Source organism: Lepus europaeus, chromosome 7 (genome assembly GCF_033115175.1).
Source record: "Lepus europaeus isolate LE1 chromosome 7, mLepTim1.pri, whole genome shotgun sequence".
Classification (NCBI taxonomy): Eukaryota; Metazoa; Chordata; class Mammalia; order Lagomorpha; family Leporidae; genus Lepus; species Lepus europaeus.
The window spans coordinates 94,361,627-94,376,325 of NC_084833.1; the positions used below are offsets into that span (position 1 = coordinate 94,361,627).

The 14,699-nt window shown below is 39.7% G+C and overlaps 1 protein-coding gene across 1 annotated transcript; it reads right to left on the minus strand.

The window, feature by feature from the left end:
- Window positions 1-3,206: 3,206 nt before the first annotated feature.
- On the minus strand, window positions 3,207-14,567 carry MSANTD4 (Myb/SANT DNA binding domain containing 4 with coiled-coils). Its single transcript, XM_062196949.1, has 3 exons — window positions 14,500-14,567; window positions 4,286-4,911; window positions 3,207-4,086 (listed from the first exon to the last, which is right to left on the minus strand). The coding sequence occupies exons 2-3, from the start codon at window positions 4,745-4,747 to the stop codon at window positions 3,511-3,513; spliced, it is 1,038 nt and encodes a 345-aa protein (XP_062052933.1). The 5' UTR covers window positions 4,748-4,911; window positions 14,500-14,567; the 3' UTR covers window positions 3,207-3,510.
- Window positions 14,568-14,699: the final 132 nt, after the last annotated feature.

A 14,699-nucleotide genomic window follows, 5' to 3' on the forward strand; every position in this document is an offset into this window, starting at 1 on the left:
TAAGAACCTAGTCAAGATCAAAACTGTCCAGTCTAATTTCTTTTAAAAGCATGGACACAGTAAACAGTGGATTCCAGCCAATAAATTTTGGAGGGATTATTCTACGTACAGCAATGGCTAACATGACTCATTTGAGGATGCCTACCACCTCAGAAATGCAGCAACATGGTTTTTTAGAGTAGTGAACCAACCTAACCTATTGCCCTGGACAGGGGTAAGAAATCCAAGGCACTTTAGCCAAAGCCCTAGTAGACATTATGCTTCTTTTTTTGCTTGTTTTCTTTAGTTTCTTCCAGGAAATTTAGAGTGCTCTATAGAAAATTAAGTATTGGCTATTTTCATGCTTTACCTAGGAAATTAAAACCTGACACTAATATCATATTGCATTTAAGTAACATTTTACATACTTTATACCCATTGTTTTCTTTAAAGACACCAAACAAAACAAATTAGAGAGCACCAGCATTGCAAGTACCAATATCCCATTTAACAAGTGAGGAACTGACGTGGAAGGGTCAGTTAAATGACTGACAAATAGCAAACAGCAAAGCTAGAATATTTTTTTTTTTGACAGGCAGAGTGGACAGTGAGAGAGAGACAGAGAGAAAGGTCTTCCTTTTGCCGTTGGTTCACCCTCCAATGGCCGCCGCGGTAGCACGCTGCAGCCGGCACACCGCGCTGTTCCGATGGCAGGAGCCAGGTGCTTCTCCTGGTCTCCCATGGGGTGCAGAGCCCAAACACTTGGGCCATCCTCCACTGCACTCCCTGGCCACAGCAGAGAGCTGGCCTGGAAGAGGGGCAACCGGGACAGGATCGGTGCCCCGACCGGGACTAGAACCCGGTGTACCGGCGCTGCAAGGCGGAGGACCAGCCTGTTGAGCCACGGTGCTGGCCGCAAAGCTAGAATATTTAAAATTATACCTATCGACCAGCACAACGGCTCACTATGCTAATCCTCCGCCTGCAGCACAGGCACCCTGGGTTCTAATCCCAGTTGCTCCTCTTCCAGTCCAGCTCTCTTCTGTGGCCCATGAGTGCAGTGGAGGATGGCCCAGGTCCTTGGGTCCCGCACCCACATGGGAGACCAGGAGGAAGCACCTGGCTCCTGGCTTCAGATCGGTGCAGCGCAGTGTACCGGCTGCAACGTGCCGGCCATAGCGGCCACTTGGGGGGTAAACCAAAGGAAAAAGGAAGACCTTTCTCTCTCTCTCTGTCTTAACTCTGCCTGTCAAAAAAAAAAAAAAAAAAAAAAATATATATATATATATATATATATATACCTATCAATTTCTACTAAAACTTCTCCTTTGAGCACTTATGCTAATGTTTGGGTGGCATTTTTCAGGTAGTTAATTAAATTGATGAGGCACTGTTTCCTTTCTTATAAAAGGTGGGGATAACATGGCTTAGCTCGAGTTATATTGATGGGGCCAGCGCTGTGGGTTAGTAGACTAAGCATCCACCTGCAGCACTGGCATCCCATATCCATGACAGTTTGTATCTCAGCTGCTCCTCTTCTGATCCAGCTCTCTGCTTGTAGCCTGAGAAAGCAGTCGAAAACGGCACAAGTGCTTGGGCCCCTGCACACATGGAGCCTTGGAAGAAGCTCCTGGCTCCAAACTGGCTCAGCTCCAGCTGTTGCAGCCATCTGGGGAGTGAACCAGTGGATGGAAGACCTTTCTGTCTCTTCTCTAACTCTACCTTTCAAATTTTTTTTTTTAAATGCATAAAAGGAATACACTTTGTTTAAAAAAAGAATTATGTTGACGAATAAATAAAGTGTTAATGCATAGCTGAACACTAGTACAAATGTTAAGCCCCTGCCCCACTTACCAAAACAGGACTCTGAGGTTTGTTAATCTCTACGCTTAGTACAATGAGCATCACATGAAACAAACTTTCAGACAGGCAAATTTATTTCTACAGAAGAAGCATTTATTGCAGTTATAGAAAAATAACACTATTTCAACATCAGGGTAAATAAGCAGAAGTGTATTTTTTCCCTTGCATACTTATACTCAGATGTCAACACATGATTTTAGGCCATTCTTAAATTAAAAAGGAACCACTGTAGAATCAAAGTAGTATCTTTCAAGAGAAGAAATTTATTAAAGCTACATATCAGTCCTGTAAATCAGAAAACAGAAAATGGTCTTGTGCAGCCATTGTCAATTTGAGGGTGCATCAGAATCACCCGCATTGTTGAGAACAGGAAACAAGAGGCAAATCACCAGGTGAGGCAAGCCCTTGGTTTCAGAATAAACACCAAAGCAACTTAAGATACAAACTTTGTTCCTCAGGGAGGGGCAAAGAGAAAATACAGACATCTCTGAGCTTCAGACTGAAGAATAACAAGGTAATACTCTCAAGTATTACTCCATGTCAGACTGTGTGTGCTAAGTGCTTCCAACAATCCATAACACAGCTACAGAGATGATTATTTTAACATCATTATCATTTGACGCAGAGGACATACGGACCCACCCCAAAGTCCAAAATAGCTGCTATTATTTATTTTAAAAGTCACTCACTCAGGTTTGAGTTCATGGGCTACTGGTACAATTTTTATATTGGTGTCACTTTCACTAGCTTCAATGATTCACTTACAAGGTTGAAATAACACTTTTTGTATTAAAACTAAGACAATGGATTCAAAAAAGGGAACTAAAGCTTCAAAATCGTATACTGCTTCTGAATCATCCACAGCTAGATGAACAAACTGGTTCTCAAAGTGAATCATTTTAGGCAATTTTGGATGTTCCCTACACCGTTTTCTGAACCTCAGAAAGCTGTTTAAAGATGAAAACATGGGAATAAAATATCTATAATTTTCACCACTTTCCATATTCAGTACACTACAATGTTTCATAGTTTAAAGTTTCTGGCCATTTAAATACCTACCCACATATATATCTGAAATTTTAATATTCTAAAACTATAAAACATAGCTATAGAGGTGCAGTTAGGCTAAGGACAGTGTTTCTCAAATTTGGCACTAATGACATCTTGGGTTGGGAAATTCTTTCCTGTGAGGGAGACGTGCTGTGTACAAGATGTTTAGGAACTTCATTGGCCTCTTCACACTAGATGCCAGTATCAACACGCCTCTACCCCAGTTTTATAAACCAGAAATGTCTCCAGACATTTTCTGGGGCCCAAATCCCTCCTGGTTGAGAACCACTGGGATAGAATTTACATAGATATAATTGTAAACTCTGGGTGCACAAATACTATAATATTCCTAACTTAGAGTCTAGCACAGTAAGTTTCTGCTATACTGTTTATGCTGGGGCACAAAAGGTTTTTTTTTTTTTTTTTTTTTTTTAAATATATAACACACTACAGAAGCATACAGTTACCCATGTATAATTATCTTTTTCCTATGGAAAACACTGACATTAAGACACAGGGGGTGGGGAGAGAACAGGTAATCCAGTAACCATCTTTCTATCTCTTGGTATGAGAAAAACCTATAGTTTAGAAATATTTGCTAAAGGAGAGCTGAGGAGGTCACTGTAAATGTCCCTCCTTCTGAATCCGAAGTCTCTCTTTCTCTACTTGTAAGCGTTCCTTCTCAATCTGCAGCTTCTCCGATTCAAACTTCAAAAATTGCAGCCTATCCTTTTCCAGTTGCAAGCGTTCTCGCTCAAGTTTCAATTTCTCTGTTTCAATGTCCTGTGGTTGAAGTACGGACTTTTCCCCTTGGCCAAGTTCACTTTCCAAAGATGGCTTCTCCGAATTGACTATCTGTAACCGCAGCTTCTCTCTTTCGATCTGCAGCCGCTCCTTCTCCAGCTGAAGCCGCTCGTGCTCCATGTCTAAATGCCGCAGCCTCTCCTTTTCAATCTGCAGGCGTTCCTTTTCCACCTGCAGTCGTTCAGCCTCAATATCCAGTCGTCGTTTTTCCAGTTCGAGTTTCTGTTTCTCTATGTTTACAAGCAAATGGGGTTCATCATATGCAGGTCTAGATGGTGTCGAGTTCAGGGTAAAAAACTCATCAATGTGGGGGAAATCTGGAAGTTCATTTTCCCTCCTGGACTCTGGTATGACAGAAGACAACATTTCCTCTTCCTCCTCAATTTCAAACTGAGAGAAAAGAGTAAAGCGATTTAAACTCAAGGTTGTTTTCAGATGGGAAGAAAAGTATTAATGACATAAAGAGAAAACAAATGGAATGACCTTGTATGGAAGCAAGAATGAAAGTCTGAGAATTTAACTGCTCCTGGATTATAAACACCCACGTCAGAACTAAAAAACATAAAGAGGCTCACGGGTTAATACTTACTTCAGGACTCTGGGGATCTCGCTCTTCCTCTTCCACTTTGACCTCTGTTAAGGATCCACCAGCATCTCTGAAATCTGCCACATTTTGCCAGTCAAAATTTGCATCATTTCGGAAGGCAATCTTTTCATCGATGTCCTCAGTAAGAGAGTCATCTAAATCGGAGCTGGGAAGGGGAAACCCTGACCCAACCAGCTTAATGTTTGCCTTCATCCTCTTTCTCTTCATAAGCGCACGCCAGTCCAGGTACCTTCTTTTCACTTCCGTCCCTGTCCTCTGTTCTCCTTCTCCTACAGCATTCACACACTGTGCAATCTCCTCCCAAGCCATTCGCTTCATCACGTTAATTGTTGTGTTGAGCTGCTTAGAAAAAATGACTTCTTTCCTTTTGGTAATTTCTTTCAAAAGTGTCTGAGTTTCTTGAACGCTAAAATTGCTTTTCCTTTTCCTTTTCAATTGCTTCATGTTTAAAACCTGAATGTAGTTTTTACAGTACGCGTGGACGTGAAAAGAATCTGAGGAATGCCACAAGCACAAAAACCAACGACAGAAAATCCCTTGTTGGCACTTAGTCCAAATCACTGAATTTTCCAATCTTCTTCTAGCAGCAGAGGCAGGGTGGCTACTTCCTAAAGGGGGAAAAAAATAAAAGCAATCAATTGGCCTGCAACTTTTGTAACATGCCCCAATCCAATAAGCTACATAATTTTGAAAAGAAATGTAAAATGCTCTAAGTATTGTTCAAAATTGTCTACTTCTCTTGTCTGCCAGCAGTTTTTGAGTTCATCTACTGTTTTGAACTTTGTTTTCTCTGACCTCCATTCCAGCAGCAAATGATAGATTCTGTTTCTCACCTGAGTGATTGGAAACAAAAAGATGTGGGGATGGACATATTTTTGGTGATGTTTTAGATGCACAAAATCAGACAGATTATTGGGACCAGGGCTGGTGCTGTGATGTAGTGGGCCAAACCTGTTCCTGCAGTGCCTGAATCCCATATGGGTGCCCGTTCATGTCCCAACTGCTCCTCTTCCTATCCAGCTCTGTGCTATGACCTGGTAAAGCAGTGGAAGATGGTCCAAGTGCTTGGTCCCTGCACCTGCATGGGAGACCCAGAAGAAGCTCCTGGCTCCTGACTTTGGATTGGCTCAGCTCTGATAAAATACAACATTTTTTTCATTGAAGAGAATCTTCAGCAAATTGGGTATAGACAGAACATTCTTCAATATAATCAAGGCAATATATGACTAACTCACAGCCAGCATCATATTGAATAGTGAAAAGCTGGAAGTATTTCCACTAAGATCCAGATCCAAACAAGGATGCCCACTTTCACCATTGCTATTCAATATAGTCCTGAAATTTTATCCAGAGCCATTAGGTAAGAAAAAGAAATCAAAGGGATACAAATTGGAAAGGAGGAAGCCAAATTGTCCCTTTTTACAGATGACATGATTCTATTTACAAGGGAACCAAAGGATTCCACTAAGAGACTACTGTAACTCACAAAAGAGTTTGGTAAATTTGAAGGATAAAAAATCAACACACAAAAATCAACAGCCTTTACATACACAGACAATGCCATGGCTGTGAAAGAACTTATAAGATCAGTCCCATTTACAATAGCTACAAAAAAACTTAAATACATTGGAATAAATATAACCAAGGTTGTGGAAGATCTCTACAATGAAAATTACAAACCATTAAGAAATAAATAGAAGACGCCAAAAAAAAAAAAAAAAAAAAAAGAATCTTCCATGTTCATGGGTTGGAAGAATTAATATTATCAAATTATCAATCCTACCAAAAGCAATTTAGATTTGATGTGATCCTAATCAAAATACCAAGGACATTCTCTTCAGAGCTAGAAAAAAAATAATGCTAAAATTTATATGGAAACACAAGTGATCATGAACAGCTAAATCAATCTTAAACCACAAAAACAAAGCTGGAGGCATCACAGTATCAGACTTCAAGACATAGTACATGACAGTTTTAATCAAAATAGCCTGGAGCTGGCAGAAAAACAGATATATAGACCAGTGGAAGAGACACTCAGGAAATTAATTCACGCATCTATGATGAACTAATCTTTTGACAAATGAGCTGAAATCACTCCCTGGAAAAAGGACAGACTTCAACAATTGGTGATGGGAAAACTGGATCTACAAATGCAGAAGTATGAAATAAGAACGCTATCTTACACCTCATATAAAAATCAACTCAAAATGAACTCAACTTTACATTCTGATACAATCAAATTACTAGAGGGAAATCTGAAAATACATCTGCCCTATGACCCAGCCATCCCACTCCTGGGAATTTATCAAATGAATTGAAATCAGCATATGAAATTTATTTTTACCCCCATGTTAGTTGCAGCTCAATTAACAATAGCTAAGATATGGAATCAACCAAGATGTCCATGAAATGATGACTGGATAAAGAAAATGTGGTGTGTTTAAACTATGGACTACTACTCACCTAGAAGAAACAATGAAATCCTATCTTTTGCAATAGGATGGATGCAACTGGAAACCATTATGCTTAGTGAAATAAGCCAGTCTCAAAAAGACAAATAACATATATTCTCTCTGATATGTGACAGTTAATATAGAACACAAAAAAAATGGATAGAAATAAAACGGCCATTTTCAAATATGACTGTCATTTTTGGCCCTTGTTTATACTCTTGTGGTACTCTGGTCTGCCTACTTTTACTTGGTAAATATTATGATTAGTGGCAAATGAAACCTGTGAATGTACACTGGATTAAAATTATGTCTTTGCAAAAATTGATGAAGCCAGGAGAGGATGGGAGGGGGTTGGGGTAGAGCAGGGGAATGAGGGAATTGTGGTTATCAAAGAAATTTTTTAAAAATGGAAGAAGCAGGTTAAATGTCCCTAAAAACAGAACAGAAAACTAACGTCACACCAAATTTCATATCAAATTAAGTATCTACAATGTGAAAAAGATAACTTTTTGAATTACTTAAAAACCATTATCATATTTTTAACATAAAAGCATGGTAAAAATACAAATATTCATCAACAGGAGACTGGATGAATAACTATATAAGTTAAACAAAGACACATATGCAATAAATGTCATATTAGAGTATGGCTATGTCACTGCGTATCATCATCCCTGTTTAGATATCAAAGTTAAGGCAGCCAGCAAAAGTGTGAAAGGAAATGTGCAGGTCTTTGTGCATGTAACCTACACTCTCAAGTTAGGAATAAACCCAGACCCAAAATATGCTATGTTTGACAAGCTTATTACTGTCTACCACCAATCACTAGGTATAGGAAGCTTAGACACAAGACATTTCTGCCTCGACCATGTGGCTATTAGCCCATAGCACATTTGCTTTATTTCACTTCAAGGTGATTAACATTACACTAAAAAATCTACTCATGAGAGATTTTTACTACAGGAAATAATATGTTTTTTAAATATTGATTTTATTTATTTGAAAGGCAGAGTAAGAGAGAGACAGACAGAGACAGAGAGAGGGAGAGAAAAAGAGATCAATCTTCCATCCACTAGTTCACTCTCCAAATGGCTGCAAAAGCAGCCAGAGTTGGGCCAGACCAAAGCCAGGAGTCAGGAGCTTCACTGGGGTCTCCCACATGGGTGCAGGGGTCCAACCACTTGGGCCACCTTCTGCAGCTTTCCCAGGCCACTAGTATGGATCTGGATTGGAAATGAAGCTGACGGGAGTCTAACCAGCACCTGCATGGGAGACCACAGTTGCAGCAGTGATTTTACCTGCTATGCTATAGTGTCGGCTTGGGAAATGCAGTTTTTTAAGTCATATGAATTCACTATTCCCATCTATTGAGTTAAAAAAAAAAAAGCAATACACACAAACATATTTAAATAACTTGAATAAAGGTACAAAATGAAGTAAAAATCTCATTCTACCGTCAACATAACTAATAGGAACAAATTTGTGGGATTCCTTCTAAAACAATCATGTTTATAATAGCATGTAAGTATTAACAAACATATTACATGCCTTACATAGATACTAATACCACCCACATATTAATTTAAAAAGCAGTGACTTGAAATGATTAACAGAGATAAAATTATAAAAATGAAGACAACTGAAAACAGAAAAGCCATATGGGTAACTTATTTTAAAAGACAAATGAAGAAACAGGAAATTGTGAATATACAAATATACCCATTCCTGCAATGAAAAATAGGAGAAAATGACAAATTATGAAATTAAAACATTCTGAAGATGTTATCATAAAGTCTCTCAAGCTAATGTGTAGAGGAATCACCTGGAGATCCTGTTAAATACAGATTCTGATTCAGCAAGTCTGGGTGAGACCAGAGATTCTACATTTCTGACAAACTCCCAAATGATGCTGATATTACTGGTGTTTGTAACAAGGTGGAGAAGATCAGCACTGTCCAATGAAAATATAATGTACCTATACGTATAATTTAAAATTTCCTAGTATCCACAGTAAAAACAAAACCAATTGAATTTTCACAAAATATATTTCACTTTATATATTCAATAGTATTGTAATATGACAGAACTTCGTAAATTTGTGAAAAATGAAATTAAAAGAGATGCTTATTTTGGTGTGAAAAAATTTTGAAATGCATGTACATTAGGGATATTGGAAAACGGTGGAAAATGCATACAAACAATGCATGAGTTTCCAAAGTCTTACACAAAATAAACTTCACTTTTAATTCCATTTCTCTACAAACTTTTTGAAGTGCCACTGTATGAAATCAATACAGACATTATGAATGAGTGATTTTTCCACCACTGTTTTTCCACCAAATCTTTAAAATCCAGTGTATATTTTTACAGCTACAACACATCTCATTTTGTATTGTCTACATTTCAGGAACGCAATAGCACATGTATCTAGGGGATAACCTATCAGATAGTACTGATTTAAAGTGCATTGAAATCACCTAAAGAGATAAAATAAAAATCTATAACTAGTCCCAATTAAAGCAACCTTGCAATAGGGCCAGGCAATGGGAGATTAAGAAGCTCTTCAGATGATACTCAATTGAAGCCAGGATCAAGAATCACTGTGTTGGAAAATCAATGCTTTAAGTCTACTTACTCAAATGTGTTTAGAAAGGCACGGAGAGTGCAACTACTGTAGCTGCTAAGAAATTTTCTTTCAGAGATCATTAAGAAAAGATCTATCTGCCACAAAAAATTTATAGTACAAATAAAAGTAGTTGAACTTGGGAAAAATATGCCCAACAAAATATTTCAGATGCAGGAAAAATATGCCTGATTGTAGGACCAATTCTCACTCCTATTTGTTGGAAATCCATCAAAGGAATTCAAGCTAAGTCAATTTAGACTTAAAAAGATTGGGGGAGCAGGTGCTGGTGTTGTGGTGTAGTGGGTTAAGACGTCACCTGCAGTGCAGGCATTACATATGGGCGCCAGTTCTAGACCCGGCTGCTCCACTTCCGATCCAGCTCTCTGCTATGGCCTGGGAAAGCAGTGGAAGATGGCCCAAATCCTTAGGTCCCTGCACCCATGTGGTAGACCCAGAAGGTCCTGGTTGCTGGCTTCAGATCGGCACAGCTCCAACAGTTGCGGCCATCTGGTAAGTGAACCAGCGGACGGAGAGCCTCTCTCTCTCTCTCTCTCTCTCTCTCTCTCTCTCTCTGCCTCTCCTTCTCTCTCTGTAACTCTTTCAAATAAATAAATAAATCTTCAAAAAAAAAAAAAAAATGGAGGGACCAGCACTGTAGCATAGTGGAAGATTTCTGTCTCTACCTCTCTCTCTGTAACTCTGCCTTTCAAATAAATAAATCTTAAAATACATAGACAGAGCAAAACAAACAAACAAACAAACAAAAAACTAGAAGAAATGGACTCCTCTCTGGAGAGTATGATGTTATTGAACATCTAATCTTTATTAGAAAGAATTAGGATTGAATTAGGAATATATATCAGGAACAACTATTATTAAGATTGCTTTTTTCACAAGGGTACTTCAAAAAGTTCTTGGAAATGCATTATTAAAAATCTGCATGGATTTCAAAAATATTTTGCACCAAAATAAACTTATCTTCTTAAAAAAAAAGTGAAAGGAAGGAAAGGAGGGAGAGAAGGGGGAAGAATTGAGTAGCAGAGGAGGGGATAGACAAGAAGGGGAGACTGAGAGGGGAAGTGAGAGAGAGGGAGAGGGGGGAAGAGAAAGGACTACCATCTACTGGTTCACTTCCCAAATACCAGCAATAACTGGAGTTAAGATAGGCCGAAGTCAGCAATTCAATCCAGGTCTCCCAACTATTTGAGTCATCACTTGCTCTCTCCCACACTGAGTATTAGAAAGAAGCTAGAATCAGAAGCAAAGCCAAAAATCAAATTGAAGAATTCTAATATGGGATTTGGTATCCCAACCAGTAGCTTAACCACTAGGCCAACTTTCAGCTCTAAGCTTATCTAATTCCATTTTCTATTAAAGTACCTTTGTATGTAGTGAATGTTTAAAAACATTTCACACTTTCCATTGTACTTAAGTTTATTCTCCCTGTTCTTTCTATTACATGTCCTACTGTAGACTCCTATATATATTCCTATATATCTGCCTTTTCCAGTTGATCTATCATCTTTGACACTAACCTCCAACTTACTTCACCACTCTACCTTTTCTTTGTGCAAACATTACTAGTTATTCTATAATTTCTCAAAATCCTAGATTAGTACCATTCAAGAGAAATGAGTATGAGAATTGTGTATGTAATTTTAAATCCTGTAGTAGCCCCATTCAAAAAGTAAAGCAAAATAAGTAAAAATGAACTCAATGTATTCGAAATGTTCTAATTTCAACGTGTAATCAATATAAACATTACTGACATATTTCACATTCTTATTTTATATATGGTCTCCAAAATCTGGTGGATATTTTTTTTTTTTTTTTTTTTTGACAGGCAGAGTTAGACAGTGAGAGAGAGAGAGAAAGGTCAACCTTCCGTTGGTTCACCCTCCAAATGGCCACAACCGCCGATTCTAAGCCAGGAGCCAGATGCTTCCTCCTGGTCTCCCATGTGGGTGCAGGGCCCAAGCACTTGGGCCATCCTCCACTGCCTTCCTGGGCCACAGCAGAGAGCTGGACTGGAAGAGGAGCAACCAGGACAGAATCCGCACCCCAACCGGGACTAGAACCTGGGGTGCCAGCACTGCAGGCGGAGGATTAGCCAAGTGAGCTGCGGCGCCGGCCCTGGTGAATATATTATACTTTACATTTTACATCTCTATTTTGACTAGTTGTATTTCAAGTGCTCAACAGCAACATGTGGTTACTGGCTACTCTATTGGACAACTTAGCTCTGTCATGATTTCTGCCTTAGGACTATCACACATGTATTCTAATCCATTTTCCCAAATCTGATGGTATCTGCACTTTCATCTGGCCAATGCCTATTCGGCCTTCAGCATTGGGCTTAAATGTTTACTGTTAAGTCCAATGTCTTTGCTATATGCTTCAACTATTAGGCTGTATAACAATGGTTTATTTTTACATTAGAAACAATAAGGCATTGAAGGTGAATACATTACTTCCAGTATTAAATAATTAATATGTAGTAGATGCATTTTTTAAAATAAAGTACATGAAAAAAATTGTAATGGACTCCATAAACTAAGATCAGACCACCTAGGCTTATATGCCATTTCCACCACTTGCTAGCTCTGTGATCAAGTAAATTACTTAACTTTTTAAACTTACTTCCTCATCTGTAAATGGAAATAAAAATAATACTCATGATGACTGAAGCATCATCAAGATAATCCAATTAAGATGCTTATAATGCCTAAGAAAATAGTAAGCTCACACTAATGTCAGTTATTATCCATTCCCTACCACAGTAGCTGAACATAGCAAGTTTTTACTGAATGAATAATGTAAATATATTAAAAAGAACAAGAAAAAAGTATTAACAATGTATTCTGAGTCTTCAGAAGGAGGAATCCTTGATGGGATCAAGGAAGGTTTGGGAAAGAAATTAGCATTTGATATTCATTTTATAAAACAAGTAAACTTTGAGGGATCGACGCTGTGGCATGGCTGGTAAAGCCTCTGCCCACAGTGCTGGTATCCAAATGGGCACCGGTTAAAGTCCAGGCTGCTCCACTTCCAACCCAGGTCTCTGCTACAGTTTGGGAAAGCAGTAGAAAATGGCCCAAGTCTACTGGCATGGGAGACCCGGAAGAATCTCCTGGTTTCAGATTGGTACAGTTCTGGTCTTTGCAGCCAATTGGGGAGTGAACTAGCGGATGGAAGACCTCTCTGTCTTCCTGCCTCTCCTTTTGTGTAACTCTTTCAAATAAATAAATAAATCTTTAAAAAAAATAATAAAACAAGTAAACTAATGAGGGACAGAAATAAAGAGAAGAAGCGTTAAGAATTAAAGCTGGAAAATAGGAACAATTATTAGCTATACTTTGTGAAAATGTGCTGAAAGAAACAAATATCTGTGACAGTTTACACATTTCTGAAACTCAAGCAGGTTACTCTTTCATATGGAGGCACTATTACAATATCAACTCTAGTATATAAACAAAATATAAGCATATAATAAAAATACTTGAAGTTGTCAGATAATCCTAACTTACGTAGATACCACCATCAGATCTTGACATTCTTAGAATCTGAGATCAATTTACTAATTAGAGGGGTGTAAACTTATTGGTACATGGCAGAAACAGTGGTCCTTTTAAATCTACCACTGAGTCGACATGTTTGCCAAATCTGGAAGTTGTTACTGTTGGCAAAACTCATTTTTCCTCCAAGAACTCCATACCTCTACCTTACAAAGTATTATCCCTTTGTCCCTAACTGATCTATATGCACTTCAGCATTTTTAACCTCACTGAAAATGAGATGGAGGTCCATCTTAAGAGATCTTGGCTTATTTATGTGAAAACCTTTGACTGAAAACTTGACATTTTTTGATTAAGTGCAAAAAAGCCCCAGAGCCAATGCATCTTGAATTACCAGAATTTGGTAGCTATGCTTGCACAGAGAAGAGCTATGTTTCGAAGAATGCTGCCTTTCTCTGCTTCCTCTATATTCTGTTACCTATGTAACCATGTCATGTATACCAGTGTACCTATGCTGTTCATTCCCCAATAATTGTTTCAAAACAATATTTACTGAACTTCTACAATGTACCAAGCACTAGTCTTGGTGCTGGGGATACAGCCCCTCATGAAATGTGAAAAGCTATCATTGTAGATGTCATATGCTATCCTTTTTATACTGCTTGCTGTCCCTGTCTTTACAGGAAGTAATTAATAACTGAAATACCTACACCTTAGACACCACCCATACCCAGTCTAAGAAAACAGCCATTTTCCTTAAATCCCATCTCAAAAACGTACTGCACCAGTTGGAATAGGAAAGATATGTGGTCTCCTTTCAGAATCCTTTGTGAAGATTTACTGCCAATAGCGAATAAGCCTGCGATTTTTTACAAGGACTAACATCTGAGAACAAAGTTCCTCGATACCCCATGGGTTACTAAAAATTAAGCCAGCTGAGAAAAATCAGGCAGTAAATTGGGGCGGAAAGGGGGGTAGGGAATTAAAGTAGCTCGGAAAGAAAAGTTTTCACAAATCTGCCAACTCCCCCCGCCCCACCTTCTTTAAAGTGAAGTTGCCCCTCCCCCACGTTCCCACAGGAAATTCACTTCCAGGCCAAAGAGGCTACTCGAAAACTTGCGGCAGGCAAGTAACTAAAGTTCACGAAGGGCTGCCAGTTACCAAAGCACCTTTCACGCCCTCCCCGCCGCCTTCTCTCGCCTCGCCCACTCCCATGGAAGCAGCAAAGACGAGATTCCCGGGAGGCCATGGGCGCGCACCTGACTCGTCCCTAGCGAAGAGGGTGCTGTGGGGAAAGTCGGGGCAAGCTGGGAAGAGATTCCGCTCTCGGGATATTTAACGAGAGTCCCAAGTGCCCAGAAACTTCCACAGTGTTGCTTCAGCGGCGTGGGGCCTCGTCACCTCCCCAGTCAGGCCACAGTCGCCTGTGGTCCTTCTCCCGGGAGATGTAGTCCCGCTACGCCGCAAAGCCAGGGCCAAAGCCCGCAGCGGCGACGCGAGCCACCTGCCGCTAACCTCGCCGGGACCTTCCCCGCTGCGAGAACACCCCCCGTCCGCAGACCCGTCACGTCTGGCTGCTTCCTCCCACACAGATCCGCTCACCTGCAGCCCCGGCGGCACCTCCGCAAGATCGCCCCTGAGGGGGGTTAGAAAAAAAAGATGCTCCAACGATTCCCCGCCCACTAACTTTGCCCGCCCCCTCTGCTGTCACGCATTGGCTCAAATAGCTGCCGCTCACTGGATGCGGCTTATGCATTGGGCCAAATGGCATTGCCATTCTGGCTGGGAGCCCGCCCCGGGCC